The 13,802-nt window shown below is 42.3% G+C and overlaps 1 protein-coding gene across 1 annotated transcript in view; it reads right to left on the bottom strand.

Annotated features, from left to right (window-relative positions):
- Positions 1-317: 317 nt before the first annotated feature.
- Positions 318-13,802, bottom strand: part of NLRC5 (NLR family CARD domain containing 5) — a 193,366-nt gene continuing 179,881 nt past the window's right edge. The window contains exons 42-45 of the mRNA XM_089689793.1: positions 12,860-12,943; positions 11,238-11,321; positions 6,595-6,678; positions 318-4,115 (exon numbers count right to left, since the gene is read on the bottom strand). Coding sequence (XP_089545919.1) covers positions 4,037-4,115; positions 6,595-6,678; positions 11,238-11,321; positions 12,860-12,943 — 331 coding nt within the window. The 3' untranslated portion in view covers positions 318-4,036. The remainder of the gene's footprint in view (positions 4,116-6,594; positions 6,679-11,237; positions 11,322-12,859; positions 12,944-13,802) is intronic.

The raw sequence follows: 13,802 nt of genomic DNA on the forward strand, positions 1-13,802 counted from the left end.
AGGCTGTGGGCTGCTTGACTCTCGTTCCCAGGGATGTCCAGAGCTGTGAAGGTGAATGTCTTTCTCTTTCACTGGGAAGTGAGTGGCCGGTGTATGGGGGCGGTGGTAGTGGAAGGCTCTCTCGGGTGGGTGGGGGGTCTAAGGGTGTTGTTGGTCAATTGCAGGCTCTCTCCGGGGGGCAAATTTTGTGTTGCCTAGGGCAGCGCAAAACCTAAATACACCACTGGTTAAACCGCACAACCTTTATGCATACATCAGGAAAATGTACCTATCTCAGGACTATATAACATAACAATCACTTTCATTTTTAATTTTTTTTTATTATTTATTTTTCACGGGGAGCAATATCAGTAAACCATACAGACATGCATTACTCAGTGCAATTTGTTTTACACAAAAATAATTCTTATTACTTTTTAAAAAAAGCAATTTTCACATCACAGAACATCCACAAGTTCTAAAAAATATGTACAGACATTTACAACTGTTTTAACAGTTTATTTTACATTGCCATGCAATACACAGTAGTTGAAAAAGCTTTGATTTCACAGAAGCATTTCGGAAATGACATCTGTGCTTCTGTGATTAGTTTAAAGGTGCCTTTTATTTTGGTGGTTCATTAGGAATAAATGAGATCATTTTCTTGGTGGTACATTACTTTTTCACTTTCACATGTTATCATGTGTCTTGCTCATTTAGATAAAACTGGGTAGCCCAAATTCCTTCCTAAATTTTTCCATTATAGAACCCATAACATGCCTACGGGCACCAGTAGATTTGCAAACATCTTCCTAAACAAGCATTCAATTTTTGTACTCAGTTAAGCAGATCTTCACGTTACAAAGTTGTTGGCAGATCTAAATAGGATTGCAGAATTGCACTGTAACATGTAAAGCCAGTTTCAGAGACATGGCAATATGCAGCACGTTTTTCAACCCTTCTTTGTTTTCCATTAAGCCCAACGGCAGTCAAACATGGGGATCTACAATGTTATTGGGCGCTGATTTTTATTCTAAAAATAGTTATCTTTGCATTATTGTATCTTCTATTTTTCATGTTTTAATACTCAAATAATACCTAATATGCCCATTATTAACCCTGATGAAGGAGACATAGATCCCCAACACATGTTGGTTCTCCTTGACCTTTCAATGAATAGTTCATAAAGATTATTATTGCTTTTCAGAGCCTTTTTATACACTGCAACTGCCCCTCCTGACTAAATGCTCAGTATCTGTCACTGCATTTGGAATTATTGTCCCCAAGACTGATTGAATGGGTAGTATGCCATTCACTTGTTTCTGCCACCCTTTTATTGATAAGATAGGACTCTTAGATTGAAAGCTCCAAGGAGCAATTTTCTTATCGTGTGTACGGGGCATTAGCCAGGGCAGAGTCGATGCACAGGCCTGAGAGGCGGCCACATCAGAGGCTGTGTCAGGGCTCCGGGTATGACCAGAGGTATGTGAACTGACGCAGGGAAACGCAGGCTTCAGATATGTTATAAACAATATAATTTATTAATACTAACAATACAAAACGCAGTGCAATACTAAAACATAAACACAGTGCAAACGAACCAAACCACCCACAGATAACAATACATACAATGCAAGCGTAGTCAGGCAGGCCGGGTCAATAACAATCGGGCAGGTAGGTACAGGGGGTCAGGCAGAGAATGGTCAGGGTCACAAGCCAGGGATCAAACCGGAGAAGCCAGCAGAGGTCAGAATAAGGCAGGGTCGGCAACCAGTCAGTCAGACAGGAACAGGAATGCAGGTAACAAGATACAGGGGCCCATGGAGAAACACACACCAAGACCCAGACTGCAGGTCTGGCCATCCCTTAAATACACCTCCGTAATCAGCTTCAGGTGTTTGGCTGACTGCAGGGTTGAGTCTCTGATTGCTGAGATCACCCGCTGGCCAGCCCCGGTACTGCAGCCCACAAGGCAGGTGAGTCCCACCATTATTGGCAAGTCGATTCCTGACAGGCTGCAGTGAATAAAGGATGTTCAGTAGGTGTGAAGGTAGATCTGTCACACCCAAAGATTACACCCTGAAAATATCTACATTCATAAATCAATTGTGACAATTCTTAGATTGTAAGCTCCAAGAAGCAGGGCCCTCCTAACCCTCTTGTATTGAACTGTATTGTTGCTGTATTGTCTCCCGTTATATTGTAAAGCGCTGAGCAAACTGTGGGCGCTATATAAATCCTGTATAATAATAAATAATATGACAAAGTAAATATCTCTGTGCACATTTTCTTAGGTAGATCGTACAAAGAACTAATGTTTTATAGTTAATGTCATTGGGTCTATAAATGAGATACCTCTGAAACTGGGCTTAAATTTGAGGAAAGGACATCAACTCTCTAGGGAGGTGAAGCTTTGGAGAGTTTAATAAAGGCTTTCTTGATAGAAGGGCAGATGGCTTAGATCACAAACTGCAGAGGGCCCATCTGTGTTCTCAAGTGCTCAGGACTGCAGAAGTCTAGACACCACATTCTATATGAGTCATTGGATCTTTATGTTGTGCTAGTCTTTGTCGGTGTATTGAGAATATATGGATTAGTGTATTCCAGAAGCCATTTGTTTTCTAGTCTTAATGAGAAAGCAACTTTTCAAGTTATGGCCTTTGAGTAATGAAGGTGACAGTTACCATGAAGGAAGGGATAGGAGCAGGCTTATAAGGGCCAATGTGCAACCTTGATTTCCTGCCTTTAGCCCCAGTTCACATATGTGCGGGCCGCGTTTTGCTCGGGCACGAGAGCCCATTCATTTGAAAGGACTCCCGTGTCCGGGACACGCAGGGAAGAAGTCCCTGCACTTCTTTGGAAACCGCAGCCCACACGGGAACCTCGGGTTCCCAGTGCGGTTGCGATTCCAGTGCGGGCTGCATGCCATTAGAACTAATGGCACCCGCCCGTGGGTCCTCATTCTTCTATGTGGGTGGTGCGGCTGCATGGATTTTTGTGCGGATCCGCAGCGGCACCACCCGCACATATGTGAATCTAGCCTTAGACAACTCCAAACTAGGTGTTTCCTATATCAGGCATTTACTGGTACTTCCATGTCGGGCACTAAGTACAGTTGCCATCTGTAGCTTCCCCCATAGACAAATGTGCCATACAAAGGCCTGTATTGCAAGTATGTGATGATGACTTCACTTTGTAGCCAAGTCATCAGCATCACGCCAAGGGTAATAACAGCAGTTTAACACTTCTCATATAACCATATAGAGAGCAAAGAACAGTTGTATCTAACTACTACCCTGAGCTACATCAGCAACCTCATCCGCAGATATCACCCAAATCACCCACTCCGCTCCTCCCAAGATATCTTCCTCTCTAGCTCCCTCATCACCTCCTCCCACACTCGCCTCCAGGACTTCCCTAGAGCCTCTCCCATCCTCTGGAATTCCCTACCACAGTATGTCCAGTCAGCCCTCACCCTGTCTGCCTTTAGGCGATATTTGAAAACTCACTTATTCAGGGAAACCTACCCCACCTTCACCTAAGAACTGTACTTGAATCCCTTCCACCAGATCATCCTCCACAGCTATCACCTTTTGTATCACCTCCCCCTTCGTTTAGATTGTAAGCTCCATGAGCAGGGCCCTCACATTCCTTCTGTACTGAAATTTATTGTAATTGTACTGTCTCCCTTATATTGTAAAGAGCTGCGCAAACTGTTGCCGCTAATCCTGTATAATAATAATAATAACCAGTGTATATTCATGTTCAGAAAAAAATAGCTGCCAGTGATTCCTCAAATACTATAAACATCATTTTAGTGCAATTTTTGTCACACAACAAACAATTAACACAAGAAATAAAGTGCAAAAGTATAAAAACACATACAAAAAAAATTTTGCGAGCTGTTACTGCAAATAAGTAGTTTTAGAGACAGCCCCTCTGGCAAATGTTAGACTTGCCGGGGTGTCAATCAGAGCTCAAAGGAGAAAATGAAAATTCAGTTTGTTGTGTTGTTTCTCATCAAAACTGCAGACTGAAGAACATTCTTTACTAATACTCAGACAGAGAAGTTTAATCTCGGATCTTGTTTCTGTAGCTTCTCTTGTGTCTCTCTGGAGACAGGATTGCCCCATAAACTGAAAAATAAGTAAAATGACAAAATCACGGTCAACATTAGTGTTGTGCAAGGTTGAAGTATGGACAATGGCCCAAAATATCACGTTTTGATAGTGTTAAGTAAGATAATTCCATTTTTATTTACATTTCTGTGCTCATATTTAGATTTTACATGCAGGCCAGTATTACTCCTGATAGAGAGAGTGGAACATTAAAGAGGAACGCCAACGTACACCTAACTAGCCTTTAACTGTTTCCTAACGCCCATGATAACTAACCGTAAGAACAGTGTAAATATTTATTTTATGTATTACAGGTGTCAATTTACGCAGCGCTTTACACATATATTGTATTGCATATATTGTATACATTCACATTAGTCCCTGCCCTCATGGAGCTGATAGCAGGCACTGATAGGCGGCACTGATGAGCTGGCACTGATGATGCTGCACTGATAGGTGGCACTGATGGGCACTGATAGGCGGCACTGATGGGCACTGATGGGTGGCAATGACTGATGGCACTGCTGGACACTGACTGGCGGTACTGATGGGCGGCACTGCCAGGCAGCACTGATGGGTGGCACTGCAGGGCACAGGTGGTTGGCACTGATGGGCACAGGTGGGTGGCACTGATGTGCACAGGTGGGCAGCACTGATGGATACAGGTGGACAGCACTGATGGGCACAGGTGGGTGGAACTTCTGGGCACTGATCATCAGGGCACTGATCATCAGTTCCCTGATGATCAATGCCGACCCCTTCACTGACAATTGCCGGTTCTCGGCAGTACTTTCCTCACGCTGTGACAGCGTGAGGAAAGTGCAGCCGATAACCAGCAACTGCATTTACCCAGTGATCTGCTGTGTCATTGGACACAGCTGATCACATGGTAAAAGGCCACTGTGAATGGTCTTTTACCGTATCGCGTGATCAGCTGTGTCCGTAGCACACAGCGATCACCAGTGGCGCCTGGGGGCGCGCAGGGGGTGTGTTCTGGGAGGATGTCCATAGACGCCCTCCCAGAACTAAACAACTGCGCTGTAGCCGTCTTTTGGCTATAGTGCGGCTGGGCAGTGGTTAACCTACCAGCATGTCTTTGGAGTGTGGGAGGAAACCCATGCAGGTACAGGGAGAGCATGCAAACTCCAGGTAGGTAGTGTTATGGTTAGGATCTGCGCCGATGACCCTAGTGCAAACTTACTTATTTTCAGGTAAAATAAGGCTCACCAAGAGCAAAAGATACTTCCAATAGTTTAGTATTTTAATGGTAAAACAATATGTATACTCAGTTGCACAAATAAAAAGAATCCAGTTTACAGCATTGTAACTCCTGTCCGATGCGTTTCGTCCAATAGGAGTTACAGTGCTGTAAGCTGGCTTCTTTTAATTTGTGCAACTGAGTATACATATTGTTTTACCATTAAAATACTACACTATTGGAAGTATCGTTTGCTCTTGGCGAGCCTTATTTAACCAGAGTCTGGACTAAGAGGACGTGGTCCATTTATTGATTACTGTGACAAGATACATACATCCCGGCTGGGCTATATTGGTGCTTGTGCTGCTCTAGTGGCAGCTACCAGCTCTGGTGAGTTTGTAATTCATTGGGAGACAGTCATGGTTCATTTACTACTGAATTGTGTTGCCTGCAATCAAGAACACTCTTTTAGGGTGGTGGATGGACACTTAGTGAATCCTTTGTTTATGGACATTTGATTTATACAGACATTTATTTCTAAGCACTTATTATTATTTATTTTGACACTTCACTTTGTTTATTTAGCGCTGCACTTTATATATTCTCAATCTGCATTAGGTTTTATACTACCTAATTGTACCAGCTGCTTTGTTTTGGATATATGTTTTTTATGTTATTGGATCATGTACTTAAACTAGCTGAATTAAAAAAAATACATTTAATGATTTAAAAGAGAAGTATGGCTTTAAAAAAAAAAAAACAATCATACTCACCCAGATGGCTGCAGCACTGATCCCAGCTGCAGCTGTCCCCCGCTGCCTCTAAGATCGAGAACTGAGCAATCAAACACCGCTGATCGCACAGCTCTTGGTCTTCAACCTACAGAGAGCCTGTCTGTCAGTCACCGTTTCTCTACTCTGCCCCTCCTGTTTACACTGGAGTGCTGGGTCTTACAGGGTGAGGGTGCGGCTGGCTCAGGTTCTCAGCGGTTCACAAAGAGGCTGAGCCAGCTGCCGATCCAGGCATCTGGGTGGATCCTGACTTTAAAGTCGAAACCTTTCCTGAGCCTAGCTATAGCCTGTTGTTGGCTGACAACGGATCACAGGAGTGCAGAACGAAGTGCACTCCTGTGATCCATAGGAAAAGTATAACCAAAATAGCTTTGGCTATACTTCTTTAGTAATGAATATGGAATTGCATCAGCTTGTTTCTTTTATATCTGTCATGATCCAACTTTGAATCATCCCTAACTTTCTGAAACTTTCATACATCATCCGTCTTCAGAAAGAATCTACTTACCGTATCACCTTTATGTAGGGACAGATGCCTAAAGCTTCAGCCATTGCTTCCACACCTTTATCCTTGATGTGGTTTTGTTCAAGACTTAAAAAAAGATTAATAAAATATTTTAGATTTAAAGCTTGTTCAGCTCTCAACACATTTTCAACACATTTTGCTGTGGTTTGTATCAAACATTTCCTCTCATTTAAATTTTATGAATGCATTGCTGTTTCAGGACAATGAAAACATATAATCATTTATCAATGTACGACACAGCCGTTTGGACAAAGCAAATTTCCTATATTCTCCCACAAATATCCTATACTTGTTTGCACCTCAGATTCTTCTGTTTTTACATCAGCGACTATAAGAGAAAATGGACAGCATGACAGGTGCGTGGATACCATCATACAGAAACCAGTGAAAAAAAAGTCTTTCTGTAGAGTCACCATAAAGATGGTAAAGGATGGCAAAGCTGGGCAGGGAAGCTACAGTTTGATGCTTAGTTCTTACTTTACTTTAGATGTTCCATACAAAAAAATTGGGCCCCTAATTATTTTACTTGGAGGCATGTGGTTGGGAGAAAAATGTAAGAGATGAAAAATGGACACCACAGTGACTTGCAGTAGTGGGGTCTTTCGTTTGAATTCTGACCAGGACACTATCTGCATGAAATTTGCATGTTCCCGCTATGCATATGTGGGTTTACTCCCGCACTCCAAAGACTTGCTGGTAGGTTAATTGGCTATAGACCTAACTGACCCTAGAATGTGTGTGCAGGTCTGAAGATCCCAACAGCAGCCCCGATTGCACTGTGTTGAGTGGCCAATGTAGCTCTGGAATGCATTTTAGGCATGGAATTACTTAAAAAGTATGGCAAAATGTTTGGGTAATAATAAATTGAACTTTAAATATACCCCTGGTGTTCATAAATAAATTAACATATAACAACTGTAAATATACAATATACAAAAGATTACAAAATGTTTATTTCATTAATTACATACAAAAAATAAAATCAGATACACACAGATTATATATCCTGAATGTGTTATGTGTCCTATGATATAGGTCTACGCGTTTCACAGATACTCCCGCTTTTACAGAACCCAGAAAGTTTAGTAGGAGGACATACAATTGTACATATTTTAAAAAAAATATTCTGAAAAGAGAAAGAAACTGTAAGTCAACATATCCAATACAAATAAGTACAAATATATATGCAAATATCTACTATGTGTAGTGTAACGATATCAGTTTGGGTGTGTTTTTTTTACATCCGGCTTGATGTTGTTTAATCTCCATTATGGCTGAATTTTTTTATGTGCCCCAGTGAGTCTATTGCTTTTGTGGTCTGGCTGTGTGTTGCTTTTCTTGGCTATTTTCACTGGGGTGCGCTGCGGTGTGGGCTTCCATTCCACTTGTCTGGAGGTTTTCACCTTGTTTATGTGTGTCCTTTCCAGCCCTGTCTATCCTATCGGACCGAAAGTGAAAAAAATCCACCGCCGCCATATTGGTACTCCTGGGTGGACAATGGATGAAGGAGAGTGGTCCTCCTGCATGCCACGAACACACATGTTCCTAATTAGGAATGTGTCCGCAGTGTGCAGATGGCAGGAGTGTATTTACCATGAGGCCAACAAGACGTTTGCCATGGGCAGCATTTTTCAGGGCGGCGGTGCCGCCCCCAGGGAGATTGGACCCATGTGACAAAGGAAGGAGAATCAGGTGAGGCACTGCAGGAGCTCCTGAGGATGGTGTAGAGGAGATGAGTCCTCTCCAGAGACACCTCTCACACGGGAGCCGTTTTGTTTGCAGCAGTATCCACTGGAATCCTCAAGAGGTTGCGGGCTGCTGGATGGTCTCAGACTCTACCTCCCGGTCCTGATCATGGCTTCCGCAATGTCCATTCTGTAAGCTGTGCCAGTGGCAGATGTTATTCTGTGAGTTGTGCCGGTGGCAGATGTTATTCTGTGAGTTGTGTAGGTGGCAGATGTCATTCTGTAATCTGTGCCAGTGGCAGATGTTATTCCATGAGTTGTGTAGGTGGCAGATGTCATTCTGTGAGCTGTGCTGGTGGCGGATGTCATTCTGAGATCTGTTCCGGTGGCGGATGCCATTCTATGAGCTGTGCCGGAGTGCTTTCTTTCTCTCTCCCCCCCATCTATCACTATGCCATCACTGGCTCAAAGTTGAATGGAGGGGGGAGTGCCAAATTTTACTCTTGCATAGGGCAGCACAAATCCAAAGTACACCACTGGTGGGAGGCCCTCGGAGCCCTCCCCCTTTACATACTTAAGGCCCGAATCTTCGGTACTTCCTTCCCATTTGTGCTGTGCATGCGGTCAGGAGGAGATGTCTCTATGTTGATCTAAGGTGAGGTGGGATAATCCCTCATGTACAGTATGTGTAATGAATTAAAATTTTCGTATGTAAATAACAACACAAACATTTGGTAATCTTTTATATAAATATACAGTTGTTGTATGTCAACTTATTTGTGAGCACCAGAGGTATATTTAAAGTCTCATTTACTATTACCAGAAAATGTTCTATTTGGGATGATACCCTGGTAGTTCATTTTTGTATTTCACACCTTACCCCTTCCTTTTACTTTTACCGATTCACTGAAAAGCTACAGTTCTAAGGTTAGAAAAACACCGAAGATCACAACGTGGTCATGATATTAGGGAAGTGGCGGATTCATATAGCAATAAATATAAAAAGAATGTGTGACACCCAAAGCAAAATGAGGGAAGCTGTAGGTAGACGGCACTGCAGTCAAGAAACCTCCTAAAGGGATTATGTCTACTCACTTAATGTCCAAGTGTACATCCCCATGCTCACTCAAATATAAGATCCAGGAGTACTCATGGCAAACTGTTTCTATATGTGTAGCAATACCATAGCCTAAAAAAAAAGTAGGGCCTGTTCACATTAGTAAGGTGACTGAGGATTTCTCCTCACCAGGGGCAGACTGACAACTCATGGGGCCCCCGAGCAATAGGGGATCATGGGGCCCCTGTGTCCTTGCCCAAACTCAAAAAAGCCTATGAAAAAGGTACCAGGGGCATTTCATGGGGCCCCCTACTGACCTCGGGCAGTGCCCGAGTTTCCAAATGGTCAATCTGCCCCTGCTCTTCACTGTTATAATACCAGTCATCACTAAGGCACATAGGAAATAATTGTTTTCTATGTGCCCTGCTCTCACAACAACACAACCTGCAGATGAGGTGCACTAAAATGCAGATATGCTCCATTTTATCACAGTGCACAGTGTGGCACCACATGTTACTGTGCAGCAGTACAACACACTACTTGCATTTTGTGCACTTCAAATAAAGTTAAAAAAGAAAAAGGGAACTGTGTGACTCGCTAAAACACTCATCACATTGCCCACATGGAAGAAAAATAAATTTGAAGTATATTTTAAAAATATTCTTCCCAAATATATTGACATATATTTGAAATACTACAATTTTGGCCATATTCAATATATTTTTTTCTACAACAGAACCCTTCCCTGGTCCAACACAATCATTTGAAGAGATGCCCATATAGTTTTTGGGTATGTAGTAGGCCAAATCCAGCCAATCCAAATCCAAATAACAGGCACAAGTACAACCACAACCACAAAACTGTGTTGAACAAATATATATACAGTATAGATGCTAACATACAAAATTGGAACAAAGGAGGAAGTTTATGAGTTATTCATATCCTGCTGTTAAATTTCTAGGTTGGTACGAAAATCTGAGAAAAAAAATTTTCAACAGAGGTCAACAATATAATTATTTTCCTGATGTGTGCGTGCCATTATTACTTTCCACAATGTAAATGCTTGTATAGCACTACCCCCTTAGGAGTCTCTAAGTGCTCTCCAGTGTACTTCTTCAGACCCCAGATAAATCTCCCTCTTCAGCCATAAGTACTAACGGTATTTCCTAGGGAAGGGGATCCAGAAGCTGCCCAATATTAAACAGTCCTGGCTGAGGAGCTAGTTGGGTTCTCCACCTCACTGCCCTCTCTCCTTATCCAGTGTAAGGTTACTCACTCTGTCCTGCCTTATAGCTTTATGGGTTGGTGGCTGCCTTCAGGTCTTTTATTGGGCTCGCTCCTTCCCTGCTGCTCAGGCTTTCCCTCTTAGTAGACTATGGCACAGTGGAGGTTCCCTCTTCCAGAATCAGCCTGTAGGTAGGCCCCTTCCTGGGCCCACTCGCAGGCTCCACACTCCAGCCTCCTACTCCATATTCCGCCCCAACACACACTGACTATTTTCTGCTGATCAGGCTCAGTCATATCTGAAGCTGTCCTGACCCCATGCCAAGCTTGGGCATTGGCCAAGATCCTTCAGACATGCAGATCAGCAGCTCCTCACCCCCACCCACTGCCTTTTAGAAACTTCTCAAGTCTATAGAGCAGGGGGAGGTATCAGAGAACTGATCTGCAGAGCCCTCAGCCCTGACCCAAGGTGTCTTGGCTGACTCATTCCCAGGCTGACTCACGCCCAGGTTGCTATTCAGCCTCTGACTAAAAACAATCTAGCTCACCCTGGCTAATTAGAGTAGCACTACATTTGCTATAAGTATAACATAAAAGTTAAAACGTAGATACGGGATACCAGACACTGGTTTACCACATAATTGCCATGTGACACTTACTCCAACATCTTCAGGTTTTCCATTTGTTTAAATACGCTAGCAAGTGCACAGGAGCCCTCATCGCCAATACTGTTCCACGATAATCTAAACAAATATATTTACATTATTAGGAATTTAAGAACTAATATATACATGTATCAACCCTACAGACTAAAACTTAAAAAGAAACTTCTCTCCCCTTACCCCAAAACAAAATTTATACTCACACATAGTGATCCAAAGGTGTTCTGTACAGATATGCCATGCCGCTGCTTGGTACTGAGTCCCACGCTGACATCTTCACATGTGACATCATCAGGCGGTCAGTTGCCTCTTCTGGGTTCTCACAGCCAGCCTCCCGGTGATGGACATGCACCACAGCATGTCATCAGGGTGCTAGCTGCAAGTACCAGTAAGAGACAGCAAGCCCCCCCCCAATGACGCACCCTGGCGCATGTGCAGTAGAATGCTCACAGCCCCCTGGTATATGTGATGTAGGTATCCCAAGAGGCTACAAGCAATAGAAACATCAATCTGGTCTAGACAAGAATTAAGAAAGTGAATAGTGAATTCCCCAGAAAAGGTAATAATAATAAAAAATAATGACGTCACCGCGCTCCCAGAATCCTCCTAGCAAACCAACGCGTTGCATCACGCTAGACACGTGACTTCCTCAGGAACCCTGAGGAAGTCACGTGTCTAGCGTGACGCAACGTGGCGGTACGCTAGGAGGATTCTGGGAGCGCGGTGACGTCATTTCCGGTGTGGTGGCCATATCTGAAATCCCTATATCAAATACCCATGCAAGGCATTCATAGCATGAGGTATAGGAGCCATGCAAAAGAAGAATTAGTATGTGAGTCGGCATTCTTTGTATACGTTTTACTCAATAAATTGCGGTTTTACACTATGAAAGCTTTTTGTTTGTACATGAACCAGACAGGAAGCTGCTGACAGAGTGCATATTTCTGGGGAGGATCCTGTGATACATCTGAGTGGTGTTTTATCCTAAGGTGAGCTGACCCTGTGGGGTCAATGTAAGGAGGTGAGGGGCCACTGTAGCCACTTTTGGATATACACAGTGTGAACACTTGTCATCACATGCATGAAGATTTTCTTTTGGACACTATATATATGGACTTATTTATATTGAGTGGTGATTTATATTAGAGTGATTTTCTGACAGAGTGATTGCTGTGGTCACTTTGACACTTTGATTATTCCCATGGGGAATACACGTGTTGCACTTTATATTTAACTTTTATTTGCACATCTGCACTGATTTATTGCATATATACATTTTATATTTTATTTATATATTTAAGGTTTAGCGCTGCACTGTTTATTATTTATTGTACATACACAGCACCGCAGTGCTGAGTGATTTTTCACTATTATGGATGATCAATAAGTGATATCGCTGCCATTGACATGTACAGTATGATACAGTACTACAGCCTGTTCATTCATAAAGTAAAATATCATCAAATAAGGACATGGATTTTTGCATGTTTTTGCCAATAAATAAGGATATTTTATTTCACTTTTTAATTATCAAAAAAAAAAGAAGAAAGAACATATAAATACAATATTCATCTAATCAATTCATCATTCCACAGAAACCACTTGCATAACAAACTTACATGATTTCTTCCACACTCTTGATGCATCCAAGTGCCTTCGCCAGGGGTTTGCAGACACTGTCAGATACCCCACATACCTTTAAGCTAGCAAAACAAGAAAGGAATAAAGTATATTAAATTTGTCAAAGAAATATAAAAAAACCCGATGTATTACATCTTTGTAATACATGCACCATCTGTGTCTGGTAGCAAATTTGGAGGGATATTCACTCTGTTTTTATTTCAACTATCCACACCCCTCTGCTTAAGCGGCCGCTGCATTCCAGGCCATGTAAGTGAATGGGGCCATTGGCATCACTGGTTGCCCTCTGCTTCACCTCCATAAAGTTCAAAGTAGGTTGTCTCCAGGTTGTCTCCAGGCTATAGGTATGGTGTTCATGTAGCTAAAAGGATAAAGGTTAATAGGTTTTTTTATATCTGGTGAGGTCAGACATTGGTCTGTTAAGTAAAGCCTCCCAAGGGTTGCGATCCAGGCTTTTATTAAGGAGGATCCTGATAAAGTTATATACCTTTATCCATAACTTTTGGACCTTGGAGCCATGTGGTGGAGTGAGCCCTGTGCCCTAAATTCCCAAAAACAGATTGGAGAAGTGTTGGGTGTGTATTTAGCCACACTATTTGGGGTTAAGTGCTTTCAGAATAGCACCTTGTGAGCGCTTTGTTGGACCAAAACAATTTTCAGTTTTCAGTGATGTGATAGTTGACTGACAATTACTTGGCCATGCAACACTTTACCCAAATTAAACTGATATAATTTTTGAGACCAATAGGGATTTCTTTTGGTGGTATTTAATAACAACTGCAATTTTTACTCTTTACTATATAAAGGAAAAAAAAGACTAAACATTTTAAAAAAATCCCTTTTCCCATTTTGTTATACACTACATCTCCCGACTGACTTCTATTAAAAAGCCAGCAACCTGGAGTAAAAATGTGAACACTC

Source organism: Staurois parvus, unplaced genomic scaffold (genome assembly GCF_062004578.1).
Source record: "Staurois parvus isolate SC_StPar_1 unplaced genomic scaffold, SC_StPar_1.0 ptg000498l, whole genome shotgun sequence".
NCBI classification, from domain to species: domain Eukaryota; kingdom Metazoa; phylum Chordata; class Amphibia; order Anura; family Ranidae; genus Staurois; species Staurois parvus.